This window comes from Hevea brasiliensis, chromosome 3 (genome assembly GCF_030052815.1).
Source record: "Hevea brasiliensis isolate MT/VB/25A 57/8 chromosome 3, ASM3005281v1, whole genome shotgun sequence".
NCBI lineage: Eukaryota > Viridiplantae > Streptophyta > Magnoliopsida > Malpighiales > Euphorbiaceae > Hevea > Hevea brasiliensis.
The window spans coordinates 4,482,456-4,502,850 of record NC_079495.1 but is presented as its reverse complement, the minus strand read 5'-3'; the positions used below and the strand labels follow the sequence as shown (position 1 = coordinate 4,502,850).

Here is a 20,395-nt window from a genome sequence, read left to right as displayed (position 1 = left end):
CAAAGCTAATGATTTTTTAAGAATCTCTCTCTTCTCTCTCTCTCCCTGCATAGCTTTTATATTTTGTCATCTTGTATGTAAAAGACTATACCTTTTTGCTTAGAGTATTAATCCCATTAGGATGATGGGAACTGGGTTCATATCTATCTGGTTTCTTCCTCTGTTTTCTTTACTGGTTTTTGGTATCTCTTCTGCCCATTTCATTCCAATAAGATTTCCTACTCCAATCGCTCAGTTTCAGGCAGAGAAGGACTCTGTTTCTTCCCCAACTGGGCTTTACAAAGAGAAGTTCTTCACTCAAATACTTGATCACTTCAATTTCAATCCCCAGAGCTACCAAACATTTCAGCAGAGATATTTGATCAATGATACATTTTGGGGAGGCCCAAAGAAGAATGCTCCAATCTTCTTGTACACTGGAAATGAAGGAGAGATTGAATGGTTTGCTCAAAACACAGGATTCATGTATGACAATGCACCTCGCTTCAAAGCCCTAATTGTCTTTATTGAGGTATATATGCATAATTCAAATCTTGAATTTTGAAAATGAAATCTCTCTATATGGTCAGTTCTTGAAGCTTTGGCCTAGCTGATGAATTAATTAATGTGAAATTGCAGCATAGGTACTATGGAAAATCTATACCTTTTGGAGGTAATGAAGATGTTGCTAAAAGCAATGCAAGTACACTTGGTTACCTGAGTTCAACTCAGGCACTGGCTGATTATGCCACTCTCATCACTCATCTAAAGAACAATTTGTCTGCAACTGACTCCCCTGTGGTGGTTTTTGGAGGCTCCTATGGAGGAAGTAAGGCATTCTTTATTTATATATATATTGTCTTTTTTCTCCTTATAATATTAATATACATAGGTGTTGATGATTTTGAGATGGGAAGTTTGAGGAATCAGAGATATTTTCTTGGTTTTGCAGTGCTGGCTGCTTGGTTCAGGCTGAAATATCCTCATGTTGCCATCGGAGCCTTGGCTTCTTCTGCTCCAATTCTTGGCTTTGTGAACTTGACTTCTCCATATAGCTTCAGCAAAATCATCACCCAAGATTTTAGAGTACTCTCTCTCTCTCTCTCTCTCTCTCTCTCTCTCTCTCTCTCTCTCTCTCTCTCTCCATCCATGATATCATTGCCATTTGCATTTTATACTATAATCCTAAATCCAGTACCCCTCCAAATACTTTCAGCTTTGATTAAATAATTTTTACAAAATTTTTATATATATTCAGAAAATTTTTATTTAGATTAATTCATAAAAAATTCAATATATAAATTTATACCCTGAAAATTTTATTTTTCTAACCATTTTATCATTTTGCATGTTAAAATGGAAATCAGAGTGAGAGTGAGAATTGCTACAAAGTCCTAAAAGGATCATGGCAACAAATTGAAGACACAGCAAGTCAAAATGGAGGACTTGAAAAACTGCGCAACTCTTTCAAAATATGCAAGTAAGAGAAGCATTCTTAATATATATATATTTATAGTTTCTAGTTCGAATTTCGATCAGAGTGAATAATAATAATAATTTGGGTGTGTTGGTTTCAGGAATTATATTAGTGGGGGAGCTCTGGAGGGTTGGCTTTCCACTGCGTGGGTCTACACAGCCATGACTGATTATCCAACACCATCCAATTTCTTAAATCCCATGCCAGCCTATCCGGTGAAACAGGTTTCATTTTATTTTTTATTAATTAATTAATTTTTGCTAGTTGGGTTATTTAACTTTCCTACCAAATGATAGGAAAATAAATACGAACAGTTACATTAAATGGATATAAATAATTGCATATTAATAAAGAAATTTTAAAAATACTATATCATTTGGGCTTTAATATTAAAAAAAAAATAATTATTTTATTGAAATAATATCTTCTGATTAATACTCTTAATTAATTGATTCACTATAAATAGTCTGCTGATGGGGTAATTAATTAGTTTTTAAATAAATTTTATACTTATCCCTTTTTCTGACATTTTTTTTTTAAAAAATATTCTTTTCTTTTTTTGAAAGAGTTTCTATCATAGTATTTTTTTAGAAAAATAAATTTTATTTTATTAATAATTATTATTGGATAAATTGATAAGCCCTAATCTAATGATGAATATTGATGATAATATCTAATTTAATTTAAAATTGAAGAAAAGTGCAACTTACTCATAGCTTGGTCAGTGTATTACTTTTATTATTATTATTTTTAATATTTTTATTATTAAATATTTATTTAATTATTTTTTAATTTTTAAAAATAATTAATTATTTTTAATATTAGTTAATTTTATTATATTTTATTTCTTTAATATTTATTAATAATATGAAAATATAAAAATAATATTTTTATATTTTTAGTTTTATTTAATTATAATTTTCTAATTTTAATTTAAAATGTAAAAAAAAATTAATGTTTATAATTTTTAATTTTTATTAATTATATCAGAATAAAAAATATTTTTTTCCTTATTTAATTAAGTATAATTATTATAATTTTTAATTTTAATTAATTATATGAAAATATAAAATAATTTTTTTCATATTTCATTTTGATTAATAATATTTAATAATAAAAATGTTATTTTTATATTTTAATTTAATTAATTATAAAATACAAAATAATATTTAATATAAAAATAAAAAATTAAATATTTAATAAATGACACGTATAACACAAATTATTTGAACTAAATTAAAAATTAATCAAAAATTTTAAATTAAATTAACTAAAAATTAAAAATAAATTAAATTAAATTAAACCTCTTTAACAAATATATGGATAAATTGAGTTCTTTTTTTTTATTAGTTTTGTTTTTCATCTTCTTTGTATAGAGGGTAAAATGGTCATTAAATAGAGTAATTGGCTCTGCAAAATAGATGTGCAAGGCGATCGATGATCCAACGACTGGAAATGATACGTTTGCGAAGTTGTACGGTGCGGCTAATGTTTACTATAACTACACTGGAACCGCCACGTGTTTTGATCTCGACGATGATTCTGATACTCACGGACTCGGTGGATGGGGCTGGCAGGTACTTATTAAATTCCAAACACAATTGCCGCTAAAATATTTGCTAAATTATTGAGGATAAATGACTTTGGCAATATTAGGTATTATAGTCACTGTTAATCGTTTTAATAATGGTTAATTGTGAAATATTAATTATTAAATATTAATTATTTATATAATAATTTAAAATAAGAATATTTTATCTAAATAATTATTAAATTAATAATTAAATATAAAAATAGTAATATCATCAGAGTGATAAAAGGAATTTAATGTCCTGACTGAATAGAATATCCTTTTTCAATTAAAGTGGTATCAGAGCTTCTGAAAAGCTTGTGCGGTTCCGAGTTCGATTCTGCCCTTTGCACAAAATACAAACTCTGCTCTAAGAGCTGGGTTTAACACGTCTCGCGTAAGTGGAGCGTAGTGGGTTAGGCCTGAGTTGGTTAAAGTTATTAGTAATTAGGAGAGAAATATACTGAATATTGTTTCATTTTGCTAATGTAATATTATTTCATTATTAAAATATTCAAGAATTCCACTACAATAAAAAAGAATAAAAACCCTAAATCAGAATGAAGTACATTTACTAGCAACCTCACACTCACCGCTCTTCAATGGCATTTTAAATCACTACTCTCTCCTAAGAACCTTAACTAATAATTAATTTTGGGATTTTCTCAAATGATTAAAATAGAGAGAAATAAATAAATAAAAAAAAAAAAATATATATATATATATATATATATATATATATATATATATATATATATATATTTACGATTAACTCTTATTAAGATTTGTATTAGAGACCTTAAAGTCCTGGATACAACTCCGACATTAATGAGCTAAAGTTAATATGTAGAAAGAGATGAATTTCAATGATAGAGTGTGAATATTTCAATATTTGGCATGAGAAATTAAAGAGAGGAACAAATGATATGCTTTTAATGAGGAAGAGCATGGAAGAGAAAAAGTAAAAGATAAAGATGGATGGGAAATTTATAATTGGGTCTTTGAATTATACTTTAGCTTTTGGATTTAACAAAATTAATTTTTAGTCTCTAAGTTTTATATTATATTATACTTTATTACCTAAATTTGTAGAAATTAATTATTTAATCTCTGAATTTTTTTTTATTATATCACACTTTAGTTTTTATTATATTAATATATAGAACAATTTAATTTTGTTTTCAATGGATAAAATTATTATAAACATTAAAATTACAGGGATTCAATTATTCTATTTATTAAAATTAAAGAGACTAAATAATTAATTTTTAAAAATTTAAATATTAGGGAGTAATATAATATAAAACTTAGAGACTATATAATTAATTTTTTAAAATTCAAAGATTAAACTATAATATAGGGTAAATTCCTAACATGGAATGATGGGATAAGATGCACTCACGAGGTTATAGAGAAGATTTTTTTTTTTTTAAATAAACTTTTAATAATAAATCTTACTTTATGACATATTAGAATTTTTTTTACAATAAAATAGTGTTATATTAAAAAAGTTAAATGATGTTAGTATGTTTAATTATCTTTTAATTATAAACGAAATATATTCCAAAACACATATTTATCACAAAAGAAAACATACCTCTAAATTAAAAAAAAAAAAAACATAAAATCACATAATAATATTTTCCACATTATCTAAAATAATTATAGAGAAAGGCATGAGAGAGTATCCAAGAAATGCATGTTACTTCACATGCTAATGTTTGTGATGATAATGATTGTTTGTTAATAACTAAGATTACCTCTTTTGGAGCCGAAAATGATAATTGGATTTCCTTGCTCATCTTTACTTTGCCTATCTTGTCTTCTTCAACTCAAACATCTCGTTTATTGATGCTTTTCTTTATCATTTTTGAGTAATATGTAAAGTAATCATCTGTTTTCACGTTATAAAAATAAATTATCAGATAATTAGAGAGATTTGAATTCGAGATTTGTTCACTCTTCATACCTTAAAAATGAAGGAAGATGAATGGAAATATCTGGCTTTAAAGTAATAAAATCTAGCACATACACACATAGAGACAACTGTGGTTATTGTTGGAATTGTAGGCATGCACGGAGATGATACTTGTAACAGGAGGCAGCGATGAGGAAAGCATATTTCCGCCTTCCGACTGGAGCTACGATGCTAGGGCGAGTTCCTGCAAATTTTCCTTTGGTGTTGAGCCTCGACCCGATTGGATTCCTACAGAGTTTGGTGGCCATGTGGGTACATTATTTTCTATTTCCATTATTATTTCTTCATATTACTATGCATATATGTCATCCTTTCCTATATATTTGCCTAGTTTCAACTCAAGAATTTATGATATTTAAAATAATTTTATTAACTAAATTTCAAATCCTGTTAAGCTAAAATTAATGTAAATTTTGTCTTATTGTTTTGGGCAGAATATTAAGAGAGTGTTGAAAAGGTTTGGAAGTAATATAATCTTCTTTAATGGCTTAAGAGACCCTTGGAGTGGTGGGGGGTATGTTCTTTCCTTCTCCTCTCTTTCTCTTTGTGCCTATGAACTTGTAAGAGATGAAGATGAAACATGTAAAATCTTTTCTCAATGTTGTTCTTTGATGGGTATTATTGCAGGGTGCTAAGTGGTATATCCAAGAGCATAGTTGCCATAGTAGCAGAAAAAGGTTAGTGGATATATGAAATAATCTTGAAATTAAGTTAAATAAAATGAGATCAAATAATTAATTAAAATAGGATTTTTGATGGAACAGGGGCTCATCATGTAGACTTGAGATTTGCAACTAGTGAAGATCCAAAATGGCTTCAACAAGTGAGGAAAAGAGAGGTGAAGATCATTGCTAAATGGCTCTCAGAGTATTACCATGACTTGGCCCATACTTAATTCTAAACATCACATAAACACCCAGTGAGAAGAATGCTATAATCATCTTCCCCCAAAAAAAAAAAAAAAAAAAAAATCTCAAATTAGTTGAAAACTACATTTGGGGGATAGGGGATTGCAATAACACAAGTTAAATTTAGGTATTTTTTTCTTTTGTAGGTGCAGAATTGTATTTGACTTTCTATAATGAACAAAGTTCAAGAGAAGTTCAACTCCCTTTTGATTATTCAATTTTTTTTCTTTTGTATTTAAATAATTTTTTTTAAAAATAAACATTTATAATGACATGTAGGAAGATATTATTATATTTTAAGTATTATTATATTATTATCTCTATAATTGTTGTTATTCCCTTATTATTATTACTAAAAATCAATTAAATATTAAAATAAAAATAAAATAATAATTACTTATATAATATATTTTATTACACAACTAATTATGCACATAAGTTGATACCAAATGTATTTTAAGTAAACGTTTAAATCAATCTTCAAATGGGCTTTTCATTGAATTGAAAGTGTGATAATGAAGCCTTGACATTTGGATTTCTAGTCCAAAGGCCTAACACGTTTCTCATTTAGCATTCACAATTTCACTGGACTATTCTTGATATGGGACTCCACCCTCTAGGCCCATTGGATTGATTAGAAACCCTTAAGGAAAAAAAAAAAAATAACTTGCCTGCACATAGGGGAGAGCAGTTTTCGGTTTAAATCGAAAAATCAAACCGAACCGATTAATTCGGTTCAATCGGTTCGAATTTAAAATTTAATCAGTTCAGTTCGATTTATAATTTTGATAATTTCAGTTAATCGGTTTGGTTCGGTTATTTTTATAAAAAAATCAAAAAAACCGAACCGAACCGAAATTATTAATATATATAGGAAATAAAAAAAAATCAAACCAAATTGAATCGAACCGAAATCAAAGAAAACAGAACCGAACCTTAAGATTTTTGAGTTTTGATTTCTAATTTATTTTGTTTTTATGTTTTTATTATTTAGATTTAATGTTAAAAATATGAAATTTTATAAATTTCGGTTTGATCGGTTTAAAACCGAACCGAACCTATATTTATCGATTCGATTCGGTTCGATTTTCTCTTATCAATTGGTTTGGTTCGGTTTTTAAAATTTTTTATTTTTGATTTTCTATTTTATCGGTTCGGTTCGGAACCGAACCGACCGTTTGCACACCCTACCTGCACATATAACTTAAAATTTAAATTTTAAATATTTTACTTAATATAACTTAATATAATCTTTTACTTAATTAAATAATAATTTTAAAATAAATAAATAAGTCATAAATAATATATATTTACTTATTACTTTTAATTTATTTTAAATAAATTTTTTAACTTATAAATAAAATCAAATATCTTTTTAATTATCGTAATAAATTTACAAATAATAAGGTAACATAGACAAATACAGAAAAAGATTTTTTTTTTTTTAAAAAAAAAAAGAAGTTTTACTTTATTTGAACACATAGATTGAATCAGCTGGTCATACTCCAACCTTGAAAATCTTAAGCTGCCTAACAAATTAAAGGAGGGCATTTGAACCCAAAAAGACATGTACCCTACAAAAGCAAAATCCATTGTTGCCACATAATTATTTAATATATATATACACATATATCATCATTAGAAAAATAAAAGGGAATGTAATGTAAAAACATGTGTCTACCTTTTAAGGATAGTTTTGAAGTTCAAAGTTAGGCCAGGAATGAGACATGTCATGAGTCTACCCATTCAAACTTGGCAATTAGGGGGCGGTGGTCTCAAGTCTCAAGTCACTTTGAAATTTGAGGCACTGTGGACAAACAATTGCAATTGACTTGAAAAATACCAGAGTGTCCCATCCATTAACATCTGTGTCATAATCAATAATACAATTCTATAATTTCCACATGTTAATTAGGGAAAACAATCATTGCCCTATTTGGGCAGCAATTGATTTTTTTCTCAAGTGTTGAATTGAACCACAAATTAGAGGAGCAGACTAATAAAGTAACAATAATTATCTTCACAAAAAGTCTCCTTTTAAAGCTTGTTATTTAAAAAATATATTATTTAATATTTTAATTAAAATATATTTAAAAATAAAAGACATGCCTGTATCATACAACTTGTCTATTTGGGTTGAAATCTTGATTGGACCAAAGAAATAATTGATGCAAATTAAATGCGAGTGTATATGGACGGTGGATTTTCCACGTTGATTGATCTTCTTGTACTGCAAGGCGTGGGCAATTCAGATTTTTCTGAGGACTTTCTGCTTTTGTAGTTGGCTTGAGATAGGGGACCTTATTAGGAAGATGGGTCGGTTCGTTTTAGTAAGAAGGAAAGTAGGCAAGACAAGTTGGTTATGCAACGAAGGACAAAGCTTTTAAATTCTATGAATTCGGGGTGGTGGGCTCAAGGGACCATGCTTCTTGGTGAGCCTTACATGGTTCTACACCCTAGCACCATCACAAGTCGCAGTCCACCACTACCCTACACATAAGTCAGTAATCTACACCACAAGTGCCACGTGTCAAAAACCCAATTGCATTATCATCACCTGCTCTTTATTCCCTTTGCCGCACCTTAGCACACAAAGGTAAGGGGAAGCATGCCATCAACAGTAGCAAGAAGGAGAGACCACCAGAAGGGAAAGAATAACAAGAAAAAAGAGATGAGTTGGTTGGTTTGGGGTCATGACCTTGTGGGCCATCTTTCTTTTTGAACCTTTTGATGTGGTGGGCCCCTTGATTAAAGCCCACGCATGCCTTCGGATGCGATGGGAAATATTGATTTCATGAACAAGCCGAAGATGCAGAAAAAGAGGAGACGTGGCCTCTCCTATTAAATATAATTTTATTAATAATTTAATCCTTTTATCTAAAAAAAAAAGCAAATAAATAATAAAATATAAAAACAGAAAGCCTACGGCCTGTGGCTGAGGAGGAGACGTTGATTATGATAGATAGACATGCCCTGGGAAATTGTCACTTCTGCTTTTCTACTTCATTTTTTAATTATTTTTATATTAATTTTTAAATTGGCAGGTGGCCGGTCAGTCCATAGTATGGTGCCAGATATTTTTATTGTTCATACATTGCGCAGGCCTTCTTTGGACTATTATAATAATAATAATAATAATATTATTATTATTATTTAAAAAATAAATTAATTTTTATAAAATAATTTTTTTAAAAAATAATTATAAAATATAAATTATTCGTCATAAAATAAATAGAGTTATAAAGCAGTTAATGAATGGACAAACCTATCTCTAGACATGCAAACAAGCTTAATTACCAAAAATTGAGCAAGAAACTTCTGTACATTTTAGGGTATTTTCGTTTATTAAAAAATCATTTTTCACAATTTTTTCATATTTAGAATTTTTTTTAAATTAGTCATTACAAAATATTCATCAAATAAAAAAAATTATATCATTTAATTCTAAAAAACGTATTTTCTCTTTTAAAATAAGAAAATTATTTTTTAAAAATATTTTCACACTTTTTATGTTAAAAAATATTTAAAAAAATTATCAAGAAAAGATATTGAAATTTAAAAATTTATCAATACATTATGTAGACACATATTCATCAATTTAACGGTCATCACTGCTACTTTTAATTGCTATAACCACCGTTGATCAAACAATGATCAATGGCTATAACAAGTGATAATATTGACAATAATTCCAACGTGCTAGTTTTTATATTTTTAATATTTAATAGTAAATATTAGAAAATAAAATTTTTATATAATCTACTTATTTTTAATATATTTTAAATACTACAAAATTATTTTCTCTTTATTTTCGGAATTGCAACAATAGACTTTCACTCCCTACATCACATGTTGTAGCAGGGATAAATTTCAAGAGATATCATTGAAATTTAGGTGTTGTAGTCAAAATATTTTTAATTTAAAAATATAATAAAAAATTTTATTAATTTTAAAATTTTGTATAATAAAATCATTTTAACCCTTGATAATTAATTTATAAGTAATATATTGATGTAAATAATAGACAATTATTATTATTTTTTCAAGATAAAATATTTCTAATTAGCTGTTGCTATATATCTAGCATTTTATTATCTTGTACTGGTGGGATTTTTTTATTATTGATTTGTAAAAAAAATCATATCTAATTTTATTACGATCATATGAAAAAAATAGAATTATTTATATTATCGCTACTCTGAATTGCATAAATCGATTATTGGGAGTTAAAAGAATTTTATTATATAAAATTTAAAAGTTTAAGAAAATTTATATTTATATTTTTAAATTTAAAAATAATTTTATTAAATTCCTAAAATTAAACTATATATTAAAATTTATCCCATAATACACCAAACATATTTCAGGAATTCTGAGCAATCTATATTATGATGCCTCTTGAATTTGCTTGGCTTTTCAAAATCAAGGGATGAAGTTAAAAAAATAAAAAAAAAATAAAAAAAAGAAGAAGAAGAAAGTAGAAAGAAAATATATTCTTGAAATGAAATCTTCTGATCAGAAGCACTTCTTGCCAGTTCCAAGAAGAAACACAGAAGAAGGCATCAAATTCACAGATAAAGGCCGTACACAGCCACTAAATTCAATCATGCAAATCCCAAAGTGGTCTCATTGATCCGAGAAGGCATGGAGATCGGTTCGGTCTAGCCAATTCAAGAATAGAATCGACGGTTCAAGGCTTGGTAAGGAAATGAATTGGAATCAAATCGATTGGCACGGTTCTAGCTAATTTTGATTAATTTAATTTAATTTAATTTCGATTTCAATTTCAATTTTTTTCAATTTTAATTTTGGTTCAAAACCAATTTGATCTACAAGATGCCCCTAGAGCCACAATTTTTTTTTTTTTTAAATCTGATTTAAACCAAATTGAAATCAGTAGTTTAAATTGGCATTTTCAGTTTAGAGCTAGAGAAAGGAGACCAAAATCGACCCTTATAGTCTGATTCCACTTCAAGCTCTTAAAGTGTTAACTTGGACCAACTCTAATTCAGTTCAAGTCTCGAACTGACCTGCTCAAATCTAAATCTGAGTATATATAGAATGTATAATTTTTTTTTATAAATAAAATAATTAAAATAATATAATTGCTTTACTATCAATGGAATGAAATTGAATTTCAATTAAATTTTACCTGCAAAATTAAGAGTTTAAATTCTGAAATTATCTTTATTGAAAAGCTTTTACCTGAATATTACATTCAACCCTAGCATACATGCAATACCACGTATAATTGCTCTAACATGTTCAATTCCCCTCAAACTAATTGCCTTCTCATAAATTAAATAATGCATAATTATCTCTTATTAAACCTTTTATTTTGTCATGAATACATCACATAATTAATAATTAGTGAGCATATGTTACATTATTTATATTGATTTTTGTGATTTCTATTTTTATATAATTGTAAACAGTGATTTAGTATTTCATTCTAAAAATGAAAAACATGTTAATATTTACTATACAAAAATGAACTTGTTTAAAAAATCTTAAACTTAAGGAATTAATCATATTATAAATTTACTAAACTTGACTTAGTCTAGTGGGTATAATTGCTAAGAATTAGAACCTTAAAATTATTAATTAATTATGTTGTGTATCGTAAAAGTATTTAAAATACAAATAATCAAAATAAGTAATTATATAATAACCCTCTTAATATTAGATTATATTTACGGGTATGTCATATTCTACTATCAATAAATAAATTATCAATTATAAGTTTAAAACTATACCACTCATCATTTTAATTATACTTAAAAGAACCCTTATATCAAACTGCTCATATTAAATATATTAATTAGTTCTCCTAATCTGTTTTAGATATAACTGATATATTTACTACTAAAGGGCATCTTAATTACAATGGACAATAGTGCTTTTACTTTGGATTATGCCCTTCTCCATCTTAGGTCAGAGCCTGTATCTTTATAAAACTACAATAGATAAGTGTCACTTTCTTCAATAACCAAAAGTCTTCTTTTTTTCTTTTTTTTAATTGAAAGCCACTTCTTAATAGCGGGCAAAATCAAATTAATCTCTCCATAATACTTTTATTTATAGTGTTAGTCTACTTTATTATAATCTAATTAAAAATTTCACTTAATTACTAATAACACTTAGACAATAATTATACTTTAATATAAAAAATAATCCTCATTTCTATTGAAAAATATCACACAAATTAAAAGAAAATACTGTTCAAATTCCTCTAATATTTTAGTCATCGATCTAGCAAATTGTACAACAATGATTAGGGTTTACTGTATGTATAAATAGTGTTTGTAATCACAAAAAAGATGCGTATCCAACTATAGATTATGGTACATTGTTCTTGGTCCTTGCCAACTTTCTCATATTGCTTCATTGAACTGATGTATCCCAAGGAAGCATCGCTTTCAATCATTCACACCCTTTCTACTTCTGCTTATCCACGTGCTAATTAAAAAAAAATTGGTAGTTGCAATTAGGTAATATTCAGGTTAATTTTATGTGTATATTGATTAATTTATATTTTTTTTTACATAAATTTAAAATATATAATTAATTTATTTCAATTTAATGATATTGTAATTATTTTAAAAACAATAAAAACTTAAATTTAAATTCTAAATGAAACTTGAATTTTGAATATCTAACCTAAACCTTGGCTTAACTCAATCATATTAAAGGATATCGATACACTAAAATATAAAGGGTCTTTAATTGGATGACACACATGTATTTTAAATAACAAATTAAAATAAGAACCGGTTTAAGAGAAAATGAAGTAGAAGAGCTCGAGCCTTAACTAAAGAGGTCAGGAAAGACAGGCTTGATAAGGTCATAGGACGCGAAGAGGTCGAATTATCATTTTGCTTGAACCTTGTGGATAATTATGCTGTACGAACCCCTTCAATCATCAAGCTCCTGATGACTACTACTAACTCCGAAATATATAATTGGAAGTAGAGAGTGACCTAGTACCTAAGCTTCCGACCCTCCAACCAATTTGGGGAGACTCAATAATAATGATAAGTTGTTGGACATGCCTATTGCATGGATAGGTCGGATAGATCAATACGCCGAGCAGACGATTTACCTAAATGTCATTGACTAAGTCTGTCAAGGTTGTCAATATTACAAAAGTACTTAATTTGATGTTGAAACGAATATGAATGATTTAGGCAGGCCACTTGCTGGAACCTCACATGTGTCGGGTGAACATTGATTCTCTAGTTCTATAAACAGGATCAACCTCTCACGGGAGGGGACATCCCTTTCTGAGTCCAGGCTATGCTTCAATTAAATCATCCCTAAGAGCCCTCCAAATCATATGATGGACAAGTAGCTAGGTTAAGTCCAACCCAGTCGATGATCCTCATTGACCCAAACAAACATGTGTCAGCATATCATAAGCCCATGTAATTGTGAGTTATCAGATGCTTAATCTCTTTCACTTGGACTTTGCTCGTGCCCATATTACTTGGCTTAGAAGTATAAAGAGATCATAAGATATCAACTTAACTGTTGGGAGAATCTCATACCCAAAATCACGTAACTACATTCTCATAGCAAGCCGAATGGTTGAGATTGATAGTTAATTGTCTAAAATGGCTCTAACGACTATAAAGAAATATTATAAAAAGGGGATCAAGGTCATATAAAGTACTTTTTCATGATTATTATCTTCTTTACACTATCACTTTTAACCTTTCATCTCTCAATAATACAATTTAATTTGAGTGTTAGAGTGACTATCATATTTACAGGTTATTGTTAATTAACGAGACCTACTAAGAATCTATGGCTGCTTCATCTTCATATATATATATATATTGTGATATATGAAAAATTCTTATCTAAATCTAGTCTATCATGAGTTTAAAACACAAATATATGAAACTTATATATTTAATATGTGAATCTCAGCATAATCTTATATATTTGTTCTATAATGAACTAGGTGTAGACAAGAAAAATCTTGTCACAAATGATTTTAGACTCACCAGGTTGGTTTTGCTTGGGAATTAAGGAAGTCCCAGATATGGAAAACATTTAAATTTGTTTTCATTACAAAAGCACCTTATCATCGATCGGTCACCACTTTTCCTTAAATTAGTAATGGGTGTCTGTCTTCTTCCTCGTCTCTGTAATAAACTATAATGGATTTTTTCATAGTTAACACAGAAACTCTTCACAGATTACATGGCAGATTCCTTACCCTTTGGTCAAGGATTCCACACCATCTTCTACAAAAATACACAAAATTTTCGGCTTTTTGAGCAAATTTTAATTTATTTTCAACACTGTCATTTCCAGATATTCCATGTTAAACAACAGTCGACATGCACAAAATTATATAAAAACAAAATAAATTAAGCAACAAGTTGATAAGCACAAAATTATATAAAAATAGAAAAATGAATGCATGGATGTATAGGGGTAGGCAATGAATAAGATGACAGAAGCATTGTTTGTATTAGACAAAGTATAAAACACAAGGCAACAACCTCTCCATTATGTGTTCCCAACATGTACTAAAAATAACAAGTAGTCCACCCTTTTGTAGGGATGAAAAGGGCGTCTGAATCTACCTGGAAATTGAGGTGGGTTTTGTCTCTAACCAATACATATCCATCCAACTATATGATTTTTAATCATAGATTACAAATTCACAGCATTCAGACAGGAAGAGAGTTATGATTTTGGTCCCTATTTGTGTGATTAATAATAGAGAGAGATGAGTGTGTGGAGAAGATTCAACCACGACTGTCACAAAAGAAATGAAAAGGGTCGTCTCCCAATTGGACAAATCTTATCTCATCTCTCTGCTTTCATTGGAAAGGGAAGGGATCTGTGGATTTTTCAAAGACCATGTTCGGAGATTATATTATACAACGGCATGGTGATTTCATATAAAAGGACTTATATAAAATAATAAATCAATCATAAAATAATAATTAAATTATAATAGTATTAAAAAATTTAATTTTATTCATATGTTAAAAATAATTTTTTTAAAATAATAAGTATCATTTTATATTTAATTATTACTCTATGATTAATTTATCATTTTATATTAAATATCGATATAAAATTACAATCGTAACATATAATATCTCTCATTTTTTCACTCTAATCCCTTTTTCTTTTCTTTTCTTTTCTCTCTCTTTCTTAATTTAATTCCTTTTAAATTTATGATTTTTTTCCTAATATTATATTCTTCAAATATGAAATCTGAATTCTATCTTTTAAAGTGCACTAAAAATACTTAATTGAATAATTTGTCAAATGGGAAATTATTGAGTTTGCCCTAGGAATGGCCACACTTCATCATTGCTGTCATGCACGTGACATAATTCATTCAATTTCTCATCTCTTTCGATCATAATCAAAATTCACTATCTCAAGGACAAGGACCACTCGTAATTAATTAACCCTTTTCTGTTTTTAACTTAAAATAACTTTTAACCCAAAAGGGTATTGTTTTTAATTACCCTTTTCCATTTACCTTGAGTGTGAAATCTCATAAGATACCCAGTGAATATATATGTACTAGTTTGTAGAAGTTACTTGAAGGGAGGTTTAATTTCCACGTGCCCAATCAGTGAAGATCTGCAAAAACAAAGTGCTATGCCGGCCCTTGGATGGGAACACAGGTTATCAATAACAAGTAAGTGGGTTGGCCCCATCATTTTGATTTGTTTGCCAATGCAGTAACATGGGATGTTTGTTTCTTAATCACGCCAAATAAAACCCTTATTATACTTCACCTGTGCTATCCCAGCTCAAAATTCACTTGACTGTTGTTAAAGTTCTTTGTAAGTGAATGATATGTAAACTCTACTGTAGAGGTTTCTGGCCTCATTAGAGTTCAAATATAGATGAGGTATCCCATAATCTTTTCGCTTCAAAATATATAAATCAGAAAAAGAAAGGTTATGAGAACCAAATTACAGGGAAAATAATGATTGAAATTTTTGCATCACGCAAAACCTTAAAGTACCTTTGTACTTACGCAGTCTCACACAGTCACAGTCTCTCTTCTCTTCTCTTCTCTTCTCTCTCTCTCTTTCTTTCTTTCATTGTCCTATCCTGCTATAGCTATTTGAAATATTCCCACTGTTTCTACATCACACCCATAATCATCACGCCTCTACCAGCCCACAATCACCCTCTCTCTCTCTCTCTCTTCTCCTTCCCCTCACATTCCCTTCTCTATATCAAAACACCATAATTAAACTCTACTTCTTTCTCTGTAATGTCCATAAACCACTTCTCTTCAGACCTTCCAGAAAGTCTCTGGTGGCCTCACCACCTCCACCACCAAAAACTATCCATCATGGAACCAAGCCCAAACTCTAATGCATCCCTTTACCCTATGCCACACAACTCCAATTCTTCTTGGCCTTCTCATCCCTACCCCCAATATCACCACCACCACCACCCCATGTTCTCTCCCCATAACCCCTCTCTCAATTTCAGTCTCAACCGCGAAGACGATGAAGAACAAAACCCTGAAGAAGAATCACACCACCACCACCACCACCAAGCAGAACTGGAAAAAGAAACCATGTTCGAGAAACCCTTGACCCCAAGCGACGTTGGGAAGCTAAACCGTTTAGTAATACCAAAACAACACGCGGAGAAATATTTCCCTCTCGGCGGTGACTCAGGTGATAAAGGGCTCTTACTGAGTTTCGAGGACGAGTTAGGCAAGTGCTGGAGGTTCAGGTATTCATATTGGAGCAGCAGTCAAAGCTATGTATTGACAAAAGGGTGGAGCAGGTATGTGAAGGAGAAGCAACTCGATGCAGGCGATGTCGTTTCATTTGAACGGCACCGTACGGAAGGTGAGAGGCTGTTTATAGGGTGGAGGAGAAGAGGAGATAACAGCAGCAGTGGGGTGGTGGTGCAGGGTAGCAGTGGTGGGGTGTGGACTAGGGGATTGTATTCTTCTTCATCTGCGCACCAACCTTATCAACATGGCCATGAGGCTAATGTTTCTACTGGTGTCCCATATCAATCTGAGTGTCTTCATGCAGGTATCATAATAAATTAAATAAAAAAAAATTCAGTTTCTTGATTTATTTATTATTTTTTAAATGGGATTTTGATTATTGAGTACGAGCATTAAAGTGCGTGAGAAACACCTTCCAATTAGTTTGGAGGAATGTGATTGGATTCTGCTAATTTTCAGAGCTTGTCTTCAGTAATTTTTTTTACCTTACACATTTTCCATATAAATTCCCTCATTGAAAGATGGCATTGTTCTAGGCTGCTGAGCATTGATTTCTAAATAAAATGAGTGTAATTACCACTAATTATGAGAGATTAAATCAAAATTGCATGTCTAATTTGCGCATTATTATTGTTTTCAGGGTCTGGTGTGCAGAACTCAAAGAGGCTGAGGCTATTTGGAGTAAACTTGGAGTGCCAAATCGATGAATCAGAGCCATCTACACCAGATGGTTCGTCTTTATCAAGCCAGGGTCCAACCCAACAGCAACTCTACAGCTTTTACTCATCAGCTTATTAAAGCTTCTTCTTCTTCTTCTTCTTCAAATAGCAGTCGTAGTCACATGGTAAGCTACATGTAGTTTTAATATAATATAAATTTAGCTTAAAAGGTAAGTTATAACTTCTAAGCTTATTCTCTACTGTATAGTTTTGATTTAGCTGTTTCTTATAGAGAGACAGATTACTATATAATAATAGTAAAGAGATTAGTTGATTAATGAGGCCAAAGGTAGGCCAACCCCAGCACATGTTCAAATTGCATTAGTCTAAATTTTGCAGCTTTGATTAAGAAGGTAGCTCAGGTGCTAACTGGCCTCTTTTATCTTTTCATTATCTCTTGATTATATTAAAATAATAATAATTATATAGTTAGAGGTGTGATGGGTTTTGATTAGTGAGGCCATTAGATTCTTAATCAAAAGAGGTAATGATGCTTTTCTTTTCTCATTTATTTATTTAATTTTGGCATTTTTCAAGGCAGAGTTGAATCAAAGCACGTAAAGCAAACCGACCATAGCCGAACTATCCAAAATTAGAGTTTTAGTGTTGAATTGGTCTTCTGCTTCTAAAGTTGAACACATCTTTCATTCTTTTTCCTTCATCAACCTTCCTGTCCCTACCAATTAGCTTTTATTTCAATAGTGATGTTTAACTTGTTTTCTTTCTTTCTTTTCTTTACCTTTTACTTGGGTTGAGGGAAATAGAAAAAAAAAATCATTTTTTCAAATTCTTTTTTTTAGACAATAAATTGAAAAGAGAAATGAAGAGAAAAGAGAAGAAAGGGAAAAAAAATTATATTTCTACTAAATCAATATATTTCTCTCTAAATTAATGAAAAATAAAGAGAAATAGATATTATTTATATTAAAATATTTTAATACTTTTCTACAATATAATAGACATAAAAAAAGATATAATAGTTATTTTATTTATAAAAAAAATTATATTTCTCATCTATTCGTAAATTAATTTTTTTCTTTTATTCTTTCTATTTTTTTTATTTATTTTTTTAATTTCTCCTACATAATTAAGAATTTAGATAAAAGGGTTAGTATTGAGACTGAAAAAGTTCAGATTTCAATTTAACTATTAAAATCAAATCAATTAAAAAAATAATCCTTCTATTCCTTTACTTTTTTTTTTAATTGAAAATTTTATTAATATATTTTAATATATCAATAAAAAAAAAAACACATGGGAACATATGAAATGGGTTTAATACAGGCCTGCAGGCGCAAAAGCCAGATATAATATTAACTAATTAATTATTTATTTTTATTTTGCTAAATTATTGTTGATTTTTAATCAAAGAAAAGTAATGTGAACTGGAAGCCATACTTAATTAATTAATGATAATTATTTTTCATAAAATTAGTGTGTGATTGTAGCAGGATATCACTTATTCACTAGCTGTCAACCGGATGAGATATCAAAATCACCGAGGATAAGATCTATGGATGTGACATCCCCGGATTTGACTTAATTGAACACTTCCTACCCCCACTCCACCCCCACTGCCCTCTGGGCAGGTCAACAATATTTTATCAAAATTTTTTCTTTCTTTATCCCTGAATTTCAGGTGCAAACTTCAAGCCAGGTAGAGAGGGGAAAGAGTTGAGAGGAAATTGGGAAGGGGATGAGAAGGATGGGAGATGGGGCCCAATGAAAGTCAGGTGGGTACTAATGGTGACATATGCAACTGCCAAATGGGAAAATGTAGTGTGGTTTGGGAATTGAAATAGGAGGAAGGAATCTATTTGTGCACTGTTGAGATTCTTCCTGAAGATTTTTCATTAGGTATCATAATCATATTGGAAGGCAGGTGGTATGGTGGTGGTGGTGGTGGTGGATGGGTGGGTGGGTGGGTGAATTGAATTGATGGATGGCAGCCCAGTAATGTTCTACAACTCCACTTCTCTCTCTCTCTCTCTCTCCATGTCAATCTATCCAACCATCAAGCAAAGCTGTTTTTATTCTCTTATCTTTTTTTTTTCATAGTAAAGAGAGCATGTTCTTTCTTTCTTTACCCTCATCTCTTATGTAATTGTAATTTACTTCAATTCAGGAAAAAAAGCACAAATTTTTGAATGGAAGGTTTCAGCTTAAACAAATCATTTGACAAGAATATTGATACAGCATTATCCCACAAACATACGTAAATAGTTGGCTTCATGTAGAACTACTATGCAATCAAACGTTGATAAACACCTAGTACTTTTGATACAGAGGTATCGAGTTCAAATCCCATTCCTATTTGGATTAACCTTTAGACAATTTGGTCTATAATATATTTTATTTATCCCATTGTAACCATCCTTGATAAATTCAACATTTGAAGCTTTTTTGTTAAGACAAGCTGAGCAATATCTGATAAATGATTGAGGATCCATTTCCTAGGTCTTTTCAAACATTCTAATCAGCAACAAATTCAATTACAGTGTAACAAAATGAGTAGATATGCTACCACCAACTAGGTCCAAAATGTTATATATATCAAAGAAGTGGACGGCAAGAGCAAATTGTCAAAGCAGAACAGCATATATGCTCACCCTAATGGCAAACGTCTGTGGCTAATAAAATATTGCAGTCCACCAACTAGAAATAGCTTTTAAAGTATTAAAACAAAGCATAGACAACAGATCACTCTGTACAGGGTCACGGACCACAACCTTGTAGCTTGTGATCACATGTTCAGCACAACTTACAAATGAACTGAAAAGATTAATATAATTGAGTAACAAAAGAATAGGAAAGATACGTGCATTACCTGAGTGAATGACCACAAAAAGTGTCAAGTGATTGTCAGGGCCCAAAAAGATTGAGGCGCAACAGATATTATTGACTCTGCTAGCGATGGTGTCGAATGTTTAGTGCTCTACAAGTGGAAGGGTCCCTAAATATTATGCAGTTATCATTCGCATAAGGCAGTGGCCAATCAAAATGAATGAAGGGACTTGTAT

The 20,395-nt window shown here is 29.8% G+C and overlaps 2 protein-coding genes across 3 annotated transcripts; both read left to right on the top strand.

Moving 5' to 3' along the window:
* On the top strand, nt 1–5,992 carry LOC110647981 (uncharacterized). Its single transcript, XM_058143447.1, has 10 exons — nt 1–511; nt 619–808; nt 932–1,065; nt 1,347–1,459; nt 1,557–1,680; nt 2,878–3,033; nt 5,097–5,252; nt 5,439–5,518; nt 5,632–5,681; nt 5,769–5,992. The coding sequence occupies exons 1-10, from the start codon at nt 122–124 to the stop codon at nt 5,897–5,899; spliced, it is 1,524 nt and encodes a 507-aa protein (XP_057999430.1). The 5' UTR covers nt 1–121; the 3' UTR covers nt 5,900–5,992.
* Nucleotides 5,993–15,815: 9,823 nt separating this feature from the next.
* On the top strand, nt 15,816–19,276 carry LOC110647979 (B3 domain-containing protein At2g36080). Of its 2 annotated transcripts, XM_021802043.2 has the most exons (3): nt 15,816–16,960; nt 17,297–17,500; nt 19,015–19,276. In XM_021802043.2, the coding sequence occupies exons 1-2, from the start codon at nt 16,177–16,179 to the stop codon at nt 17,452–17,454; spliced, it is 942 nt and encodes a 313-aa protein (XP_021657735.2). In that variant the 5' UTR covers nt 15,816–16,176; the 3' UTR covers nt 17,455–17,500; nt 19,015–19,276. The 2 variants fall into 2 exon arrangements, with proteins under 2 accessions (XP_021657735.2, XP_021657734.2); XM_021802042.2 differs by lacking the exon at nt 19,015–19,276 and having other exon boundaries at nt 17,297–17,856.
* Nucleotides 19,277–20,395: the final 1,119 nt, after the last annotated feature.